Below are 16,072 nucleotides of genomic sequence, written 5' to 3'. Positions count from 1 at the left end.
CAGCCATTATATTATAACCCATTCGCGCCGACGCGTTAACGCGTTAAACACAGTGACGTACCACGCACGAGGCATCTTGTGATATCGAGGATTCGTGCATGCGTCTCAGGCCGATGGTGATAGGGTCTAACATTGAGACAGAAATGGGCAGACAACAAGGCGAGTTTCCCGTGCCAGACGCCATTCTACGGGCGCAAAGGATTAGAGGGTCGGATCGTTATCGTAAGCGACACCATTGAGCGTCATCCTGTGACAGCGAGGGTCAGTGAAAGCCATGTTGGGGCACGAGCAACAGACGTAGCTGTCTCGACTTCGATGACATGCTGAACATGTACTCGGACATCAGCTCGCGCAGATACGTAGCAGTGCGCGCACTTACGGCCTCACTGTCATGCCAGTTCATATCCCCATATCGGTAGGCGTAGATGTTTTTCTCGCCTCTCTTGTAAGCGAAACAGAAGGCACTGCGTGTGCTCCATCAGCTTCGGTTGATGTACGGACACAAAGCGCGCGTACACATTGGCATCAAGAAGATTAACTATGGTGACTGTCAAAGCTGTACTCAGCAGCATGGCGTGAAGGAAAGCGTGTCATACGCACGGAACCAGCATGCTACAAGGGTGCGTCCAGTGGGATCACTCTTGACGGCTGCAGCAGGAATCGATCAGCATGAACAGCGCCGAGGGCTGCGCTGCTCACTGTCTGTTGTGCCCAGTCTGTATTTCACGGGCCAGGCGTAGTTCGAAAAGATAGTGCCCTTGCAGGACAGTCAGACTCTTCTGTGGTTGCTAAGGTTAGCGACATACTCCAGTCTTTAGATCGATGGTGATATCGAATTTGATTTCGATGATTTTGCTGCCGAACGTATCGAAGCCTTGAAAGTCAGCATGATAGACGATGCCGTGAGGATCATCGAGCACAGAACGCTCGTCGTGGCTCGTTGTTGCGATGGTCGCTACGCTGTCGGGCGAGCGCGGCACGACCAACTCGGCTCGTGGTGCATTATCTGCGGGCAGAGCCAGAGCCGACGACAAAGCAGCGACGAGCAGTACGAGTCTCTTGAGCATCTTGACTGTTTGTCGATCGTAACAAGTCGTCGTCGGTGAGAAGGTAACGAAGGGATAGGCGACATCTCGTCAATGTTTAGCGACGACTCGAAACTCGCCGACGACGCGAGACGCTACGCGGAAGCTTCCGTCCTTTACTGTTGCGATAGCGTACGACCGCAGCCAACCAGAAGCCGCCTCTTAGACAGAATGGTCACGCTGCCAAGCTTCCTAGTCGACGTGCCTCGCACTCCCGCCATTGCTGTAGGCGTACCCGTCGCACTCGGTACGTCTGCAACTCCAGGGCTTGTCGAGATGGACTAACAAGCGCGCGACAGGCTTTATCCCAGGCTTGGTGACTCGCAACTCCATCGATAGCTGGTATGACACCCTCAAGAAGCCAGTCGTGAGTCTCTCTACGACATCAGCAAGCGTTCGCTGACTTGTTGACGCGTAGGGAGAGCCTCCTCGCGCTGCCTTGTGCGTCCTGACCGCTCTATCTTCAGGCCAGGCAGTGCTAACACGAGAAGCAGCCCTATCGTCTGGACTGCGCTGTACGCTGGGATGGGATACGCTTCCCACTTGCTCGTCAAGGCCCTCGACACGAGCCCTCGTCTCGCCGTTCGGGAGAACGCAAAGACGGCGTTGACGCTCCACTATGCCCAGCTGGCGCTCAATCTCGTCTGGTCGCCGCTCTTCTTCAGCGCGCACCAAGTCGAGCTCGCTCTCGTCGACATCCTCACCCTCACAGGAACGGTCATTGGCCTCACCGTACGTCATCACATACATTAGCGAGACGCGCGCTGATGCAGAGAGAGAGACAGACCGTTGCGGCAAAGGTCGACGAACGAACGCTGTATGCCTATGTACCGTACAGTCTCTGGCTCGGCTATGCTTCCTACCTCAACGCCGGGATCTGGTACAAGAACGGCGGCAAGGAGAACGTCCAACGTTTGCTCAACTCTGCCGAGGACAAGGCCAGACAGGCGGAGAAGAAGGCAAAGGAATTCGGTCGTGAGGCCGAGAGCAAGGGCAAGGAGGTCAAGCGTGATGCCGAGGCCAAGAAGGACGAGAAAACTCAGTAGATCACCCTGTCATTCATCGAGGAGAGCCTCATATCCATTCTCACTACTCTGACAATTTGAGAACCTTACCCTTCACTTTGCGTGTATGACAACATCTGAGCGAGCCCAATGCACATCTTTCCGCGCCTGCCTGAGCGTGCGAATGCATCGAGAAGCTGCGTCTAAGCATACAAATGCGGATTGTCGTGCGTAGGGTTCATGATACGCTCGAATCTGGCGAAGCAGACTGATGCCGGGGATGGATCATCTTTGCTCCCAAGTGCTTCGCGACTTGAAAGACAGAGCTCACAGGTGTGGAAGCAGCCGAGCTCGAACGTCCTTGCGAATTTGACCTGCTATCTAGCGCGCTGCTTGTCCTCTTCTGCGCCGAACGCGGTTTCCGTTCGATGGGTGATGGCTGTGACGCGCTACCTGAACCGGAGCTCTGGCTTGATTGACCATTGGGAGACGTCTCTGGCGGCGGAGGCGCAGCCATCATGTGGACATCATCGTCGGCTTCGGTCGGTCCCAAAGTTGGGGCCGTTGTGGTAGGTGCCTCTTCGTCCATGAGCCGGTAGCCTGGATGAGAACCCACCAGACTCGCGTAATAGTGCGACAATAACGCTCCCGTCGTCTGTCAAAGGGTCCACGTCAGCACGTAGGATTGACGTAAGCTTGCCATGCTGACCGTGAGGCGCCAATCGATGACGGCGAGAAACTCCTTCTCGAGCAGGTTCATCTCTTGCATGCTTACACCTCCCACTCTGGCGTATCTCCCGTTTGTACAGAAGCTATCACTGAGTGCTTTGCTGCCCACAGCCACGCCCGCAATGACGAATCGATGTACGGTCAGGCTGGAGATGGTGAACGCGGGCAGACTCTCGCAGATCTTGTCGATATAGTGCAGCAGGATGAGGAGACAGCAAGGCTCGACATTGGTATAGCGTGATATCCGAACGAGATAGTCGTGGACGGAAATACCTGGCGGGGCTCTCGAATGAAAGCGAGTGAGCGATGTTGGCGTGAGCGGGATGAGATCATTGTGTTCGATCAGTCTCGTCAACATCGACGCTGTCAAGCCTGCATCAGACACTAGCTGGTCAATGCAGGATGCGTAGGCTGACCGACGAGACCGATGAGATCTTCGAGCTCGCAACGTTCGAAACGTGCCGGTACTTCTTTGATGCCATCCTTTGCCAAGCGGGTGGGTATAATCTTGGGCTCAATCTTGGCAGGCGGCAAGGTGATCACCTCATTTGGTGTGCTCGTGCTCGGCACAAGAGCAGGACTCAGTCTGCTCGTACTTGCTTGCGGCTGAGCTGTCGGGTCGACAGAAAGAGACGCGCCTACAAACGAAGAAGGCGAGACGGGCGAACTGTTGTGTTGTACGGCTGGACGAGCAGAGGCCGAGTCTCGGTCGAGTGCCATGCCCGTACGAGCACTTGACGACGGCATGGCGCAGAAGCTCAAGCACGTTGGGTGCAAAGGGGTGAGGCGTTGTCAAGCGATGGTCTGACCGCGCGCATCCTCTATGTCACGAGACAATCGGCTCTATGGGACTCGTCTCGTCTCGGTCCGAGTTCTGATGGTCGAAGCTGAGCGGCTACCTGGCAGCATTCGACTTTCGGCCTGGTGATCGACAGACGTGGCGTCTTGGTGGTTGTCGACGTGTCCGATGACCGCATCGATTCCTTTGCGCCTGCCATTTCGAGAAACTCAGTCGGTCGAGTTTTGATTCATCAGATCTAGCGACTCCTTTATAAGCGGACCTACTACGAAAGAGAAAGGACCACAAGCACAGCAAAGATGGCCATCATGAAAGCAGCCCACCCAGCGCTATTCGCAACCATTGTGTTCTTCAGCTTGATCGAGGTAAGCACCGCTCAACGTTGCAAGCTGTGAGGCGAGCATCTACATTTGCTAGAGATTGACATGCTCGCGCGGACTTAGATCGGTATCTCTGGTGCGCTGGTAGGCGACTACAACAGGGATGGTGGCAAGACCTCTCTCAAGACAGCGTAAGTCCTGCCCCTTCCGCCGATGTCACGAGAGCGGACAAGAGTGTACTGATGCGCTCGGCCTTTGCAGGACTCGATTCCTCCTGTTCGCCTCACTCTGGACATTCATCTTTGGGATCTTCTACATCTTTGGATTCCTGAGAATGGCCGGCAACGTCCTCTTCTCCATCGCATCTCACGGTATCTGGGTCAGTCAAATCTCTCTGTGGATCTCGCTGTCCCATCATTGACATCGGAGCAGGTCTTTGTGACGTTCATCTTCTGGCTAGCGGGAGCTGCCGCGCTCGCTCAGCAACTCCGAACGAACCCCAACTTCCCTCACGAGACGACACTGCGCGCCTGTGAAGCGTTTGCATGGATGAGTACGTGCCTCTGTCTAGTTGCTCTCCAAGGGCATTGGCTGACATTGTGGCGTCGCAGATGCGATCATTCTCGCCGGACTGCTCGTACTGATCGGTCTGTCGGGCATGAAGAGCTCCCGTGACGGCAACGGCTTTGGCGGCAGTCTGGCGGAGGTCTAAAGACATGCCGCCTTTCATGCTTCCTGACGGCTTTCATACTTTATATGCGCAACGTACTAGAGATATTCGTCATGGCGAGAGCGACCAGAACTGCAGCAAGTCCATGTCAAACCCCCCAATACCCCTGGCCTTGTTCTGTCGTTCGATCGTTCGCCCTGGCAAACTGCCGATACCCCCAATTTACCCCTTGTCAAAAACAGACCCGCACGCTCTCACCCACACACCCACATTAGGACTCGTCCTTTTCTTTACTAATCAGAGCTCGCCTACTCTTTTGCGCTACTTGTCAACAACAATGCACCTTTCTCGCTGTTTTGTCTATGCTCTGCTCTGCCTCTCCAGGCTTTGTCTACTCGAGTACAGCGAGTGCCTCGATCTCGACGAGGACATCCATGGGCAGTCGAGCCACTTGGACCGTCGAACGAGCGGGCTTGTTGGGCAGATACTTGGCATAGACGGCGTTGAACTTGGGGAAGTCGTTCATGTCCTTGAGGAAGACGGTCGTCTTGAGCACGCTTGACAGCGACGCTCCTGAGGCTTCCAGGACTGCCTTGAGATTCGTGAAGACCTGAGTCTGTCAAGGACCTTTCGATGTGAGCTCTCAGGTGTGAAAGCACGTAGAGAAGAGTCTGACCGTCTGTTCTTCGATGGCGCCATCGATGATCTTCATGGAGACCGGGTCAAGGGGAATGGTGCCCGAAGTGTAGACCAGGCCATTGTACTTTATCGCCTGGGAGTAAGCGCCTACTGCTGCAGGCGCATTCTTGGTCTCTACGACTTGGATGGACGAGCTCATTCTTCTGATCTGCGCTGGTGAGGAAGTGGCGAGTCGTCGCAAGGTTGTCGCCATCCGACGGTCGCGTCAAGATTAGCCTGCCCACTTTATCGGCTGACCTCACCCAACTTTGCTGAGCTTCCCCAGACGGTCACGAGGACAGGTATGGCGACTTTCCAGGCTAGGAAGCCAGCTCTGGTCTCTCGCAAGAGTGCAGAGCAAGACGAACAGCCAGCCAGCGCGTTCCAGTCTGACTATGGCCAATCACGTTATCACGCCAGCACGAGCCAGTCTCGATCGGCCCTTGACCCTTCCCATCCTCCGTCCTCGCTCCAGCGGGACGTGTACGATGAGAGCGCAGGTCAGGACCCACGTTGGATCGTGTTCGACAAGCCCTCGACGGACAGTCACCGTCGACCGATAGGTACACCTCAGCCGATCGTGACGAGCCCGCCCAAGTCGAGCAGAGTCGATCGAGAGCACAGCAGCAGCAGCAGCAGTAGTACGACTTGGCAGCTCATAGGTGACCAGCGACCTGCCTTTCTTGCCACGAGGGCTCGGGCCTCATCCGGCGACGACGTGGACAGCCAAGATGGTCACAGCGATACGGCCGAATTGCTGACCGCCGACACGACACTCTCCTTTCCTTCCTTGCCGACCCATGACGGTAGCGGCATCTTCCTCTCTGCCCCTCCCCGGTCGGCAGACTCGACCTCATCCCGTCAGAGCTCCGCCAACGAATCTGAGCTACCGTCGTTCTATGCCAGTGCTGCCGGTCTGACGGCTTCCACGGGCGGCTCGACCAGTTGGACGCCTGCTGCCACTCGCACGTCTCGAGCGAACAGGCATCAAATCGGCCACTCTGCCGGCCTCTTGAGTGCCAATGACGATGACTCCGACTTGCTGTCCTCTGAACGCGAGAGAGCTCTCGATACGCTTTCGCTCTCCTCATTTGACGACATCACATCCGATCATGTACCTCATGATCCTCGTCACCGCGAGACCATCCTCTCCGGCTCATCCTGGGCACTCACAGAATCCGCCCTGTCCCAGATACCCGATGCCCTCTCGCTGAGCGCTTCGGTACAAGATCAGCGGGTCTACTATACCTCGGACGATTCTGCCGACTCCGAAGAAGAGGACCTGCTCGCTCGGACGCCTCAAGCGCAGTCAGCTGGCATCTCAGCACTTCGGAGAGACAGAAGGGGTCGACGAGCAGCTTATCGAAATCGTCATGCCCATCCTGCTCGGGACAGCGTCAAGACGAGCGATGCAGAGCAGAGTGAAGCGACGCGTGCGCATCGCTTAGACAGACTGCACTATCCTACCCCGCCGCCGGAGGAAGAGCTCGAGATGTCGAGGTCACAGGCCTCTCGTGCTGCCGCCAAGCGTCGCCACAAACGGTCGGGCATAAGCGATAAGGGCAGCAAGCGAAGTCATAGCAGCGCGGCAGAGAACAAGCCTGCCTCCGTCCCCATTGCAACGCCTTCTGTTGCATCCACTCGCAAAGCCAAGTTCTCATTGGGCGATGTCGTCAACAATATGCTCGATATCGACCAAGACACCCGCCTTCTCCTTCGTTCGGCAAATCCGTAAGCTTGCTCGCATTCTGAACAAAATCGAAGCTGATGTAGGTCGCAGTGAGAGCGAGACGCCTACGCCAACTGGCCCCCGACGCAGCCCGAGCCGACGGCGTGTAAGCGAGAGCTATTCAGCTCGACAGTCTCTCAGCAGTCACATCGAGCGCGAACGCCCCTCAGACCGCTCGCATGGTGTAGCACGGCTCTCCTCCTGGGCTACTGCAGAATTGGGCGATTATTCAGGCTACGCCGTTGGCTATGCTCTCGACGAGGATGCAGAGATGGACAGCGGCGAAGAGACCGAGATCGAAGATCAACCGGGCCGTGTTCAGCCCGCTATCGTGCTGAGCGAATCTGATAGTCCGACGGCAGTACACCGGTCACATTCGCTCGTTTCGCTTCCCCGGCATATCATCGATAGTCTCTATGCCTCTCTACCTTCTTCGATGCTGACCTCGCGTGAGGTCGAGAGCGATAGCACTCATTCGGGCGGTCATACCTCACCACTCAAACGCTCAGCCTCTTTTACTTCCGCAGGACGCCCAGCAGCTTCTCAAGCCGAACCTGATGACCTCGAGTCGGCTGTACTCTTTTGGAAGCGCGTCTTGCGTCGCTTCAGGCCTTTTTAGCCTTGTCTGTCCTCATTGCTCATTGTCGTGTACTGTTTGTGTGCTCATGTGCAGCCTGTAGCGTCGAGACTCTCAATTGCATCTCATATCGCTGTCACTAGCGAAAGGTGCAACATGAGAATGCATCTTACAGAGGTATACATGCTCATGTTGAGGATGCATCTTACAGAGGTATACATGCTCATGTTGAGCGATGCAGAATACACAAAGGCGGGAATGTGATGCTAGTGAGCGATGTTCTCCTTGATCGCTTGCGTGCCCGTCGCCAGACCAAGGTCAGCCATCAGGCCATCATTGAGTTCTGCAAGGGGCGCGAGTTCTTTGCGATCGATCAGGCTGAACTCGTTTACGAAGAGTAGAAAGTGTCGATACGAGGTGTTCAGGTGGGCTGTTCACAGCGCTGTCTCAGCGCTTCGCTGGGACGGCAAGTCGAGGCTCACCTTCAATACTGAGTGCGCACATCTGTGCAAAGTGATGGTTGTAGAGATGCGCGTAGACTCTGAAGAGCCTCCTGACAATGCTCTTGATCGTCTGGTGGAACGTCTTTGGAAAGGGCACGCCCATTTTGGATGGGAAGATTGCTTCATCGTCCAGTTGACCTTGAACCCAATTCATCAATACATCGACATAAGCTGTACACCGTCTTTCGTCAGCGCTTAAGGAGAAGAGATGGCCTCTGGACCGACCCGGCGCAGAGAGACGTTCTGGCTTCTTGTACTTTACGCCGTCCTGCCACTGATACTCATAGCGTGGGCCTGCCGTCATCAAGGGGCAATGCTGAGGCGTGCAGAATTCGGTGACGGTGCCGTAAAGCATATTGATCTGGTTGAAGAAATCCACAGCTGTCGCAGTATCATCAGCACCGGCAGCGCAGGGTGGCCAAGACGCGGACTGTTCGTAGCGAGCCATTCGTTGAGGTCTTCACCTTCGGGCAGGACGACGGCAGCACGCAAGTTGCCTGAGCCTAGCGTCGCTTCTGCATACCTGTCACTCGCCTTGTCACTAAGCCCGGCCTTGTAGCAGTCAGAGCGCGGTGAACCGACTTCTTGAGTTGGTACTGCTTTGTACCCTCCGGGACATTGGTCTGCTCAGAACAGACTTGTCAACATGATCAGTCACATCTTGAGAAGTAGTGCGTGCCTTTTTGGGCTTGAAAGTGCGCTGTTTCGCTCTGCATGAGCGTGTCAACAGGGCCCAAAGCACTGAAGGTTCAATGGACTCGCATTCCGCCAAAGAAGCTCATTCTGCCGGCGTGGAGCGTGTCTGATCTTGCGCACAAGTCGCACTAGCGATGATGAGCGTTGATGCTGGCTGATGTGAGCGATCTGCCGGTCACGAGCTGCCGATGTACTGGTGACGATGCACGAGACCGACGCGTCGTTGAACGTAAATTCTACGGCGACTGACAAACCTGCGACAGCACTTTCACTCGGCGACAAGTCGGGCCAGCATGTCAGGCCAGACAGCTCATGGTCAAGCCAGCACTGCGCTAGACGGTCCTCTGTCGACTCTGTCACTGTCGAGCAACAACAAGTCAGCACTGAGCAATAGCACTCGACTGCCACTCGGATCCATCTCGAACCAGTACGACCAGGGCAACAATGGCTTCGTCCTGCCTGCTCTGGGCACACAACTCAAGCCTATCTTCGTAGGCAACGGCAGACCTGCAGATGTACGGAATGGAACGACGGCATTGGCCGTCAATCGACTCTCGACAACAACGCAGATCAAGCTACCCCATGTGCCCTTCCAGCCCAAGCCGCCAAGCTCCTTCATGCCCAGACCGCCCGTCTCTGCTTTCTCAGTATCTACGTCTGCTCTGCCAAGTTTGCCTCCGCCAATAGCGCCAGTGGCGAGCAAAACACAGATGAGCGCTAGTCAAGGCGCAAGGATGCCCTCAATGGCGAGCAGTCATACGACGACCATGGCTGCTGCGACCGCCGCTGCGAGACAAATCGACATTGGTGGATACGATGGCGGACTTGAGCGAGACGATGCAGCGCTAGCTATGTCCCAGACGAGCAGATTATCACTCAGGCAGAGCACAGTCCTATCTGTCGACAGTCATGCCCATGCTAGCCCTGCTGAACGATGGTCACTCTCCTCATTCGATATGGGTAAATCACTTGGAAAAGGCAAGTTCGGACGGGTCTACATGGTCAGAACAAAGAAAGAGCCCAAATTCATCCTCGCGCTCAAGTGTCTCTACAAAGCCGAGCTCATCGGCCATCGCGTCGAGATCCAGCTTCGCAGAGAGATCGAGATCCAGCAGAATCTACGGCATCCGAACATACTCAGACTGTATGGCTACTTCCACGACGAGAAGCGTGTCTTCCTCATGCTCGAATTTGCTGCCAAGGGCGAACTCTACAAGCAGCTTTCGCGACATGGTAGATTCGGCGAAAAAAGGAGCAGTCGCTACATTGCTCAGATGGCAGATGCGCTCAGCTATTTGCATAGCAAGCATATCATCCATCGCGATATCAAACCGGAGAATCTCTTGCTTGGCATCAACGGCGAGCTCAAAATTGGTGACTTTGGCTGGAGTGTGCACGCGCCATCGGACAGGCATGTCTTCCACGTGATCACATTGAGAAGCTAACAAGCGAACAGGCGTACGACGATGTGCGGCACGCTCGACTACCTGCCGCCGGAAATGTGCGAGGGCAAGCCGCATACCCATGCAGTCGATCTATGGGCCATTGGTGTCTTAACCTATGAGTTTCTCACCGGATCGCCGCCCTTTGAGGAGATGGCGGGCACTTCGGGTACGCTCTACTTGCATCGTGACCCACAAAGCTGACATCCAGAGCAGCGACGCACAAGAGGATTTGTGCGGTCAAGTACACCGTTCCTGCGCATGTGTCAGAAGAGGCCCGCGATCTCATTGGCAAGGTACAGTATTGCAGAACAGGACAAGATTCGAGCTGACTGATGATGCGCTGCAGTTGCTACAGTACCGACCTGAGGATCGTTTGCCGCTGCACAAAGTCGCTGTGCATCCATGGATTCAGAAATGGTCACAAGCGAGCAAGAGAGCAGCAACGGGATCAGGCGCCTAGATGTCGTTTGTATGTACATGCATGTCACAACAACAATGGCAAGCGTCAATGATGGACTAGATAGGTAAGCGTGTGCGTTGAAGCAACGTCTGTCTCGCGTTCAGGTAGTACTTCGACTCGAGTGGCCGCATTGATGTAGTGTGTTTCGCTCGTCAAGCTAGCATCCACAGGTCGACATATGATCGAGGGCATGGTAAGATTTCCAGCGCGTTGAGAGATCAGCCAGACGGTAGCTCGGTGCGTGACGCCCTCCACAGCGTCGAAGGTTGCCATACGCGTACCACAGACAATCCAATCGGATGCTGGTGCATTCAATTCATAACGCATGCAGGTTCCATGCTCGTGTAGATTGGTCTGCTCATTCGGAGCAGCCCAAGCAAAGGTGCAGCTGAGCGCCAGATTTGCCTCTGCACATTGACCGAGCTCAAGCCCAGACGGATTTGCGAGTGTCAGGCAAGCCTGCGTTAAGACCGAGATCGTGGGCAGCTCCACAGGTATGGTCAGATGACGCCATCGACAATCGACTGCATCACCTCGACCGAGTTCCGAGTGTCGATGCATGTGGCTTAGGAGAGCAGTGAGGGTAGCCTGGTCGGCAAGCGACAAAAAGCTATCCCTGATGACACTGTCCCATAGCGACACGTCAAAAGGCCGGAAGAAGACGTGGCCAGTCAACGCGTATTTGGGCACGTCTACGCACAGCTGGACAGCGTGTTCGAAAGCTTGGTCGACAGCGAACTGCATGAGCGACAAGCCAGCTTCTTGCAGACGACCTCGCACGGCGCATGACCAGATCAGCTTGATCTCGTCTTCGATGGATCGATACACTATTTCGAATCGCATCGCTTTGCCGTGCTCGCCCACGCTCGCATTTGGCTTGTTGATCTTGAAGACATACGAAGCAGGTCTTTCTGGCGATACGACACTCGAATGAGATGCTGACGAAGTGATAGCAATATCGGGGCTTGTGCCAATGAGCGTGGCCGATCGTATCCTGAGGCAGCATGCATCGTCGCTAGAGATGGCAAAGCGTGACAGCACAAAGGTATGTCTGAAGAAGTCATGCACATTGACGCTGAATGGTAAAGCAGCCCGCAGACGCCTCACAGCTCGCAGTTGCCGCCTGACCTTCGACTTGCGCTGGTCATAATAATCCACAAGAACGACGATGTCTGAGGCATCAATACTCAGGGGAACTCTGAATTGACTGCAGATGCGCGGATCGACTTTGGACAGCTGCAGCGTCTCTCGCGATGCAGTCACGCCGTTGAGTGATGCTAGAGATTCTGCTGACGACAGATCAATAGATCTGTTCCCTGGCAGAGCCTGCAAGCGTATTCGCGCCGAGCTGAGTGCATTGCGGCCCGTCAGCAGCGATACGATCATGTCTCGTCCTCGATCTAGATGGACGTGCTCTGGCGCATCAAGTGTTACATCCAGAGCATGTGGATCAGGTGGAAAGGTCACAGTAGACTGCGATGGCGAGACTTTTGCAGACGCGGCCGAGGGTCTATGCGAATACTGGAAGATGATGCGGGAAAAGCGCAATTGCGAGAGCTCTAGCGCAAATGCACCATGCAGGGGCATGAAGCAATGAGCATCGATCTTGTTCTTGCCGGGTTGGAGCATACAGGCAGCGGACGAGAACCAATACGACTCGCCATCTGCGTCCGAGAATTTGAGGCGACACTCTGCAATGTCGACCTGACAAGGCAGGTAGCTCTCTATGGCAAGCGTAACGATTGCAGCGTCTTCGTCCTGGGCATGTCGTCCCTGCTCAGCTGAAATGCTGACACGGAAAGTGGGAAAATTGATCGCCGCAAAGTCTTTCTCTAGCGTGGACGCAAGCGAGTAGATATCACTCATGAGTGCAGCCGCAAGCGCCGGGGCAGGTTGATCTGATCTGTCGGGAAGAACGACTTGGGGCGACCATTTGCGAATGCCGAAATTCATGCCGGCACGAACAAGAGCGAGCGTGCTCAGCAGCTTGTCTTTGGCCATCCCAAGTTCGCCCTGCAGCAGTGCGCAGTCAGCCAGAAGAGCGCACTCAATGCCAGTCCATCGGCCTTCGAGATAGTGCCGAGGCAGATGAGAGAGCAGCCTTTGAGCAGACGCGGCTTTATCTCGCCTTCGTTCTAGCAGCGCAAGGGAGACGTGAAGCCTCAGACTGGATCGTTTCCTGCCGCTGATTTGATAGCCTTCGATAGCTTTGTGAGTTAAGCGGATATAGAGCTGATCAAAGGATTCTTCGCTGTTCTGAGCAGCCGCAAACTCTATGTTGCTGATAGGCGGTGCTGCACTAGCCGGCCCGCCAGCTACAGTGTTTTCCATATGTACGACATCATCGACGACAGGCGAAGCGTTTGGGAGGAAAGTCAGTCGTTGTCCTAGCCTTTCTAGCTGCCTTCGCGCCAGCTCGACAAGCTCTGAACGAAGAGCAGCAAAGCCAGGTAGTTCGAGCGCATCTTGACCCCTCGAGTTCGCTAGCTGATCGCACATTGTGACGATGCTTATGCAAGCAGAGTACGTCCAAGATTCGATGAAAGCTGCATGGTCTGGTGGTGCCAATGAGCGCAGCGACCTTGAGAACGCGCCAATGAACAAGAGGGATCGCTTTGCTAATTCGACGATACGGCCCATACGGCCGAGAAGATTCATTTGACGACTGAAAAGGTAGATCCGGAAGTCAAAGATGGTGATCTCGTTCGATCTTATCAATTGACGGTATGGTTTCCGTTCTATGTCTTGTTGCAGCGGTAAAATGTCATCGCCGAGCGCGAGCGAATCAATACCGCTCAACCAAGCATAATTGCTTTCGACTAGCGTTTGAAAGAATGAAGCCTCTAGCTCGTCGTACTGAATGAGGGCGTCTTCGAGTAGGTTCATCGCTTCAAAAGAGTGCGCCAGGCCTTCTTTGTGTATGAAGAAAGTACAGAAATTCCAGCCTGGTATTTGTCTCTGGGCGTCACTCTTTCTGACCTCTTCCTCGTAAGCTGTGAGATTGACATCAAATGTTTGCATGATAGCATCCTTGAGCTTGCTGGACAGATCACCGATCGTCGCATGATCTAGCACGAGATCCGCGCTGGGCGCTGCTGTCATTGTCATGTGAACGCATCTATATCAGCGTCAGCTCAGAAGTGCACGCCGTCGAGGGCATGCATGCTTACCTGTCCCGCTTGCCCGAATTGAAGTCTGCACGAATTTTGTCCGAGACGGCGCCTTTGCGCTGATAGAACTTGGACGAAGTGGCGCGCGGAACAGCAGAGAGGGAGATGATGATCCATTCTTGATTGCGCTTTGCAGTGACAAAGTCTAGCCATTCTCGGATCTGTTGACGAGCAGTCGACCGGTACAGGTCGCTGTCCTGCTTTGTCCCCAGTCAGCTGCTGATCAGTGCCTCTTATTACAGACGCGCATCGCAAAATACGAAGAGCAAGTGCAGATGTGGCCGTTCGAGCAGGTTTGCATGAGCCGAGACACCGCTCAGAGTTGTCTCAGAAATGTCGCTAAGCCTGCGAAAGTCGACTTCGAGCGTACGAATCGTTCTGCTAGCTCTCGAAGCAGATTTCCACTCGAGATCGGTGAGTGGCAGCACTTTGGACTTGAGCAGTGCGAGGTGAGGCTCGACAGCCTCATCGCTAGGAAGAGCCCGATAGGTGACTGGCAAGCGCCGCGCTGCGCTCATGCCAGCGCCCAAGCGCCTGCAATCGCTGATGCAATGGTGCGCCCACTGAATATTCGGCAATACCTCGCGCGGCTTTCGGCACTTGTGGACACGCGACACGTCGCGTCACCTGCCGCTCACAGTATGGCTCATAGCATGCATGACACGCATACAAAGCGTACATGTACTTCCTTTCGCAGTCCGCGCCGCGCTCGGCAAAGAGTCTGGAAAATCTCATAGAGCTAGTCGGCTTTGCGTCACTTCGTTGCACTGGTGCAGATGACCGCTAGGAACTGTGGAAATTTACATTTTACGTGCGAAATGATGTCCTGGTGACAGATTTTGCGTGCTATCAGCGTACTCGTGTGCTCGCACGAGGGTGTAGCGCTGGTCGCATTCTGTTCCGGGGGTCTGCAGATATCCCACATAGCTCATGGCATCGGGATGCGCTTGTTTTAGATAGTGCATATGCGTGCACGCCTCCTTTGGGCTTGCGGATCACATTTCTAGGTGGCGCGCTTTGCCTGGGCCTATTTGAGGTGAACAATATTGACAGTCCAAGCATTCTTGCACTCGTCGCGTCTGGTGACATTATAAAAGCCAGGCGCCGCGCTCAATCTTCACTCCTCGCAGGACTTGGCAACAAACCTGGCAAACCTCTCAGCACCAGCATGGCTGCGCTACTGCCTCATCGCGCTGGGGACCCGTACCACGGGCATCCATCTTTCGTGTGCTATGGTGCGTACGACTTCGACCTCGAGCTTGGCGACTACTCTCAGCACCAGCATGGCTGCGCTCCTGCCTCATTGCGCTGGGGACCCGTACCACGGACATCCATCTTTCGTATGCTATGGTGCGTATGTTACAGTCGAACTCGGGCGACCAGCGCGATACCTGCACGTGCTTTCGACTGCTCGCCGTCCTCTTGTCCAACTCGTCTTCCCCACTTTGGACCTGCTGCTCACTTGCACTCCACAGTCTCTGCTCGATCTGCTTGCCAGCCTAGCGGGCGATGACCTCGTAGCCAAGAGCTGGCGGGCTAGCCTTGCAGATATGCATACTTATGTTTTTTATATTTTGCCTTTGCTGAAGCTCTATGCGATCATGTTGCATCATGTTGCAATGAGAGATGAGGACAGTGATCGTGCATTGACTGTCGCCTCTGCCTGTCACTAAGTCCGTCAATGCTTGTAGCTTAGCTTGGTCTCAGCTTGAGCTCGATATTCGACATTTGAAAGCTAAATTGAAAATGATGACAGCAGAGGCTGCTTGGCCGAGCTGCGACAGCCCAGCTAGTCGCCACAGATGGCCACACGGCCGATCGGCCGATTGCTGACCTCATCTCTCATTGCAACAAGGCAAAATATAAAAAAACATAAGTATGCATATCTGCAAGGCTAGCCCGCCAGCTCTTGGCTACGAGGTCATCGCCTGCTAGACTGGCAAGCAGATCGATCAGAGACTGTGGAGTGCAAGTGAGCAGCAGGTCCAAAGTGAGGAAGACGAGTTGGACAAGAGGACGGCGAGCAGTCGAAAGCACGTGCAGGTATCGCGCTGGTCGCCCGAGTTCGACTGTCACATACGCACCATAGCATACGAAAGATGGATGCCCGTAGTACGGGTCCCCAGCGCGATGAGGCAGTAGCGCAGCCATGCTGGTGCTGAGAGGTTTGCCAGGTTTGTTGCCAAGTCCTGCGAGGAGTGAAGACT

The 16,072-nt window shown here is 54.9% G+C and overlaps 12 protein-coding genes across 12 annotated transcripts; 5 read left to right on the top strand and 7 right to left on the bottom strand.

Annotated features, from left to right (window-relative positions):
- Positions 1-201: 201 nt before the first annotated feature.
- Positions 202-1,067, bottom strand: L969DRAFT_55507 (uncharacterized protein; the record flags this gene model as incomplete). Its single annotated transcript, XM_014709244.1, has 7 exons — positions 202-247; positions 298-323; positions 380-464; positions 517-547; positions 601-648; positions 700-757; positions 807-1,067. The coding sequence occupies 7 exons, from the start codon at positions 1,065-1,067 to the stop codon at positions 202-204; spliced, it is 555 nt and encodes a 184-aa protein (XP_014564730.1).
- Positions 1,068-1,256: 189 nt separating this feature from the next.
- On the top strand, positions 1,257-2,131 carry L969DRAFT_106142 (uncharacterized protein; the record flags this gene model as incomplete). Its single annotated transcript, XM_014709243.1, has 5 exons — positions 1,257-1,332; positions 1,385-1,452; positions 1,504-1,526; positions 1,580-1,817; positions 1,871-2,131. 5 exons carry the CDS (start codon positions 1,257-1,259, stop codon positions 2,129-2,131), a joined length of 666 nt encoding a protein of 221 aa, XP_014564729.1.
- L969DRAFT_91157 (uncharacterized protein) lies at positions 2,068-3,830 on the bottom strand. The gene is made up of 3 exons (XM_014709242.1): positions 3,235-3,830; positions 2,799-3,181; positions 2,068-2,744 (listed from the first exon to the last, which is right to left on the bottom strand). The coding sequence occupies exons 1-3, from the start codon at positions 3,563-3,565 to the stop codon at positions 2,328-2,330; spliced, it is 1,131 nt and encodes a 376-aa protein (XP_014564728.1). The 5' UTR covers positions 3,566-3,830; the 3' UTR covers positions 2,068-2,327.
- An 86-nt stretch (positions 3,831-3,916) lies between these two features.
- Positions 3,917-4,904, top strand: L969DRAFT_55636 (uncharacterized protein; the record flags this gene model as incomplete). The annotated part of the gene is made up of 6 exons (XM_014709241.1): positions 3,917-3,982; positions 4,061-4,128; positions 4,199-4,316; positions 4,370-4,490; positions 4,549-4,643; positions 4,710-4,904. The coding sequence occupies 6 exons, from the start codon at positions 3,917-3,919 to the stop codon at positions 4,902-4,904; spliced, it is 663 nt and encodes a 220-aa protein (XP_014564727.1).
- An 11-nt stretch (positions 4,905-4,915) lies between these two features.
- Positions 4,916-5,445, bottom strand: L969DRAFT_55492 (uncharacterized protein; the record flags this gene model as incomplete). The annotated part of the gene is made up of 3 exons (XM_014709240.1): positions 4,916-4,972; positions 5,011-5,223; positions 5,284-5,445. The coding sequence occupies 3 exons, from the start codon at positions 5,443-5,445 to the stop codon at positions 4,916-4,918; spliced, it is 432 nt and encodes a 143-aa protein (XP_014564726.1).
- On the top strand, positions 5,324-7,764 carry L969DRAFT_91154 (uncharacterized protein). The gene is made up of 3 exons (XM_014709239.1): positions 5,324-7,016; positions 7,066-7,637; positions 7,695-7,764. Exons 1-2 carry the CDS (start codon positions 5,590-5,592, stop codon positions 7,631-7,633), a joined length of 1,995 nt encoding a protein of 664 aa, XP_014564725.1. The 5' UTR covers positions 5,324-5,589; the 3' UTR covers positions 7,634-7,637; positions 7,695-7,764.
- Positions 7,741-8,887, bottom strand: L969DRAFT_91152 (uncharacterized protein). The gene is made up of 7 exons (XM_014709238.1): positions 8,857-8,887; positions 8,774-8,804; positions 8,677-8,717; positions 8,526-8,617; positions 8,320-8,475; positions 8,074-8,265; positions 7,741-8,021 (listed from the first exon to the last, which is right to left on the bottom strand). Exons 1-7 carry the CDS (start codon positions 8,874-8,876, stop codon positions 7,858-7,860), a joined length of 696 nt encoding a protein of 231 aa, XP_014564724.1. The 5' UTR covers positions 8,877-8,887; the 3' UTR covers positions 7,741-7,857.
- A 12-nt stretch (positions 8,888-8,899) lies between these two features.
- On the top strand, positions 8,900-10,744 carry L969DRAFT_91151 (uncharacterized protein). The gene is made up of 4 exons (XM_014709237.1): positions 8,900-10,201; positions 10,247-10,401; positions 10,449-10,528; positions 10,582-10,744. Exons 1-4 carry the CDS (start codon positions 9,084-9,086, stop codon positions 10,693-10,695), a joined length of 1,467 nt encoding a protein of 488 aa, XP_014564723.1. The 5' UTR covers positions 8,900-9,083; the 3' UTR covers positions 10,696-10,744.
- L969DRAFT_91150 (uncharacterized protein) lies at positions 10,688-14,451 on the bottom strand. The gene is made up of 3 exons (XM_014709236.1): positions 14,114-14,451; positions 13,866-14,062; positions 10,688-13,813 (listed from the first exon to the last, which is right to left on the bottom strand). The coding sequence occupies exons 1-3, from the start codon at positions 14,381-14,383 to the stop codon at positions 10,741-10,743; spliced, it is 3,540 nt and encodes a 1,179-aa protein (XP_014564722.1). The 5' UTR covers positions 14,384-14,451; the 3' UTR covers positions 10,688-10,740.
- Positions 14,452-14,503: 52 nt separating this feature from the next.
- Positions 14,504-14,963, bottom strand: L969DRAFT_91149 (uncharacterized protein). Its single transcript, XM_014709235.1, has one exon. The coding sequence runs from the start codon at positions 14,828-14,830 to the stop codon at positions 14,666-14,668; it is 165 nt and encodes a 54-aa protein (XP_014564721.1). The 5' UTR covers positions 14,831-14,963; the 3' UTR covers positions 14,504-14,665.
- A 70-nt stretch (positions 14,964-15,033) lies between these two features.
- On the top strand, positions 15,034-15,368 carry L969DRAFT_55555 (uncharacterized protein; the record flags this gene model as incomplete). Its single annotated transcript, XM_014709234.1, has 2 exons — positions 15,034-15,215; positions 15,341-15,368. The coding sequence occupies 2 exons, from the start codon at positions 15,034-15,036 to the stop codon at positions 15,366-15,368; spliced, it is 210 nt and encodes a 69-aa protein (XP_014564720.1).
- On the bottom strand, positions 15,331-16,072 carry L969DRAFT_281757 (uncharacterized protein). Its single transcript, XM_014709233.1, has one exon. It carries the CDS (start codon positions 16,014-16,016, stop codon positions 15,708-15,710), a length of 309 nt encoding a protein of 102 aa, XP_014564719.1. The 5' UTR covers positions 16,017-16,072; the 3' UTR covers positions 15,331-15,707.

The sequence above is a fragment of the Mixia osmundae genome (genome assembly GCF_000708205.1).
Source record: "Mixia osmundae IAM 14324 unplaced genomic scaffold scaffold_17, whole genome shotgun sequence".
Classification (NCBI taxonomy): Eukaryota; Fungi; Basidiomycota; class Mixiomycetes; order Mixiales; family Mixiaceae; genus Mixia; species Mixia osmundae.
This window is presented reverse-complemented; position numbering and strand designations above follow the sequence as displayed.

What these genes read in the sequence shown, in the direction of transcription:
- L969DRAFT_91157 (XM_014709242.1), bottom strand. Translation starts at nt 3,565, where the DNA reads ATGCCGTCGTCAAGTGCTCGTACGGGCATGGCACTCGACCGAGACTCG. An exon ending in AGATCTCATCGGTCTCGTCG is followed by an intron (nt 3,182 to 3,234) that starts GTCAGCCTACGC and finishes CAGGCTTGACAG; the next exon opens with CGTCGATGTTGACGAGACTG. An exon ending in TCATCGATTGGCGCCTCACG is followed by an intron (nt 2,745 to 2,798) that starts GTCAGCATGGCA and finishes ACCCTTTGACAG; the next exon opens with ACGACGGGAGCGTTATTGTC.
- L969DRAFT_91154 (XM_014709239.1), top strand. Translation starts at nt 5,590, where the DNA reads ATGGCGACTTTCCAGGCTAGGAAGCCAGCTCTGGTCTCTCGCAAGAGT. An exon ending in CTCCTTCGTTCGGCAAATCC is followed by an intron (nt 7,017 to 7,065) that starts GTAAGCTTGCTC and finishes TGTAGGTCGCAG; the next exon opens with TGAGAGCGAGACGCCTACGC.
- L969DRAFT_91152 (XM_014709238.1), bottom strand. Translation starts at nt 8,876, where the DNA reads ATGAGCTTCTTTGGCGGAAT. An exon ending in CGAATGGCTCGCTACGAACA is followed by an intron (nt 8,476 to 8,525) that starts GTCCGCGTCTTG and finishes ATACTGCGACAG; the next exon opens with CTGTGGATTTCTTCAACCAG. An exon ending in AGAACGTCTCTCTGCGCCGG is followed by an intron (nt 8,266 to 8,319) that starts GTCGGTCCAGAG and finishes GACGGTGTACAG; the next exon opens with CTTATGTCGATGTATTGATG.
- L969DRAFT_91151 (XM_014709237.1), top strand. Translation starts at nt 9,084, where the DNA reads ATGTCAGGCCAGACAGCTCATGGTCAAGCCAGCACTGCGCTAGACGGT. An exon ending in GTGCACGCGCCATCGGACAG is followed by an intron (nt 10,202 to 10,246) that starts GCATGTCTTCCA and finishes ACAAGCGAACAG; the next exon opens with GCGTACGACGATGTGCGGCA. An exon ending in CCCGCGATCTCATTGGCAAG is followed by an intron (nt 10,529 to 10,581) that starts GTACAGTATTGC and finishes GATGCGCTGCAG; the next exon opens with TTGCTACAGTACCGACCTGA.
- L969DRAFT_91150 (XM_014709236.1), bottom strand. Translation starts at nt 14,383, where the DNA reads ATGAGCGCAGCGCGGCGCTTGCCAGTCACCTATCGGGCTCTTCCTAGC. An exon ending in TGCTCTTCGTATTTTGCGAT is followed by an intron (nt 14,063 to 14,113) that starts GCGCGTCTGTAA and finishes GGGACAAAGCAG; the next exon opens with GACAGCGACCTGTACCGGTC. An exon ending in AATTCGGGCAAGCGGGACAG is followed by an intron (nt 13,814 to 13,865) that starts GTAAGCATGCAT and finishes ACGCTGATATAG; the next exon opens with ATGCGTTCACATGACAATGA.
- L969DRAFT_91149 (XM_014709235.1), bottom strand. Translation starts at nt 14,830, where the DNA reads ATGCACTATCTAAAACAAGCGCATCCCGATGCCATGAGCTATGTGGGA.
- L969DRAFT_281757 (XM_014709233.1), bottom strand. Translation starts at nt 16,016, where the DNA reads ATGGCTGCGCTACTGCCTCATCGCGCTGGGGACCCGTACTACGGGCAT.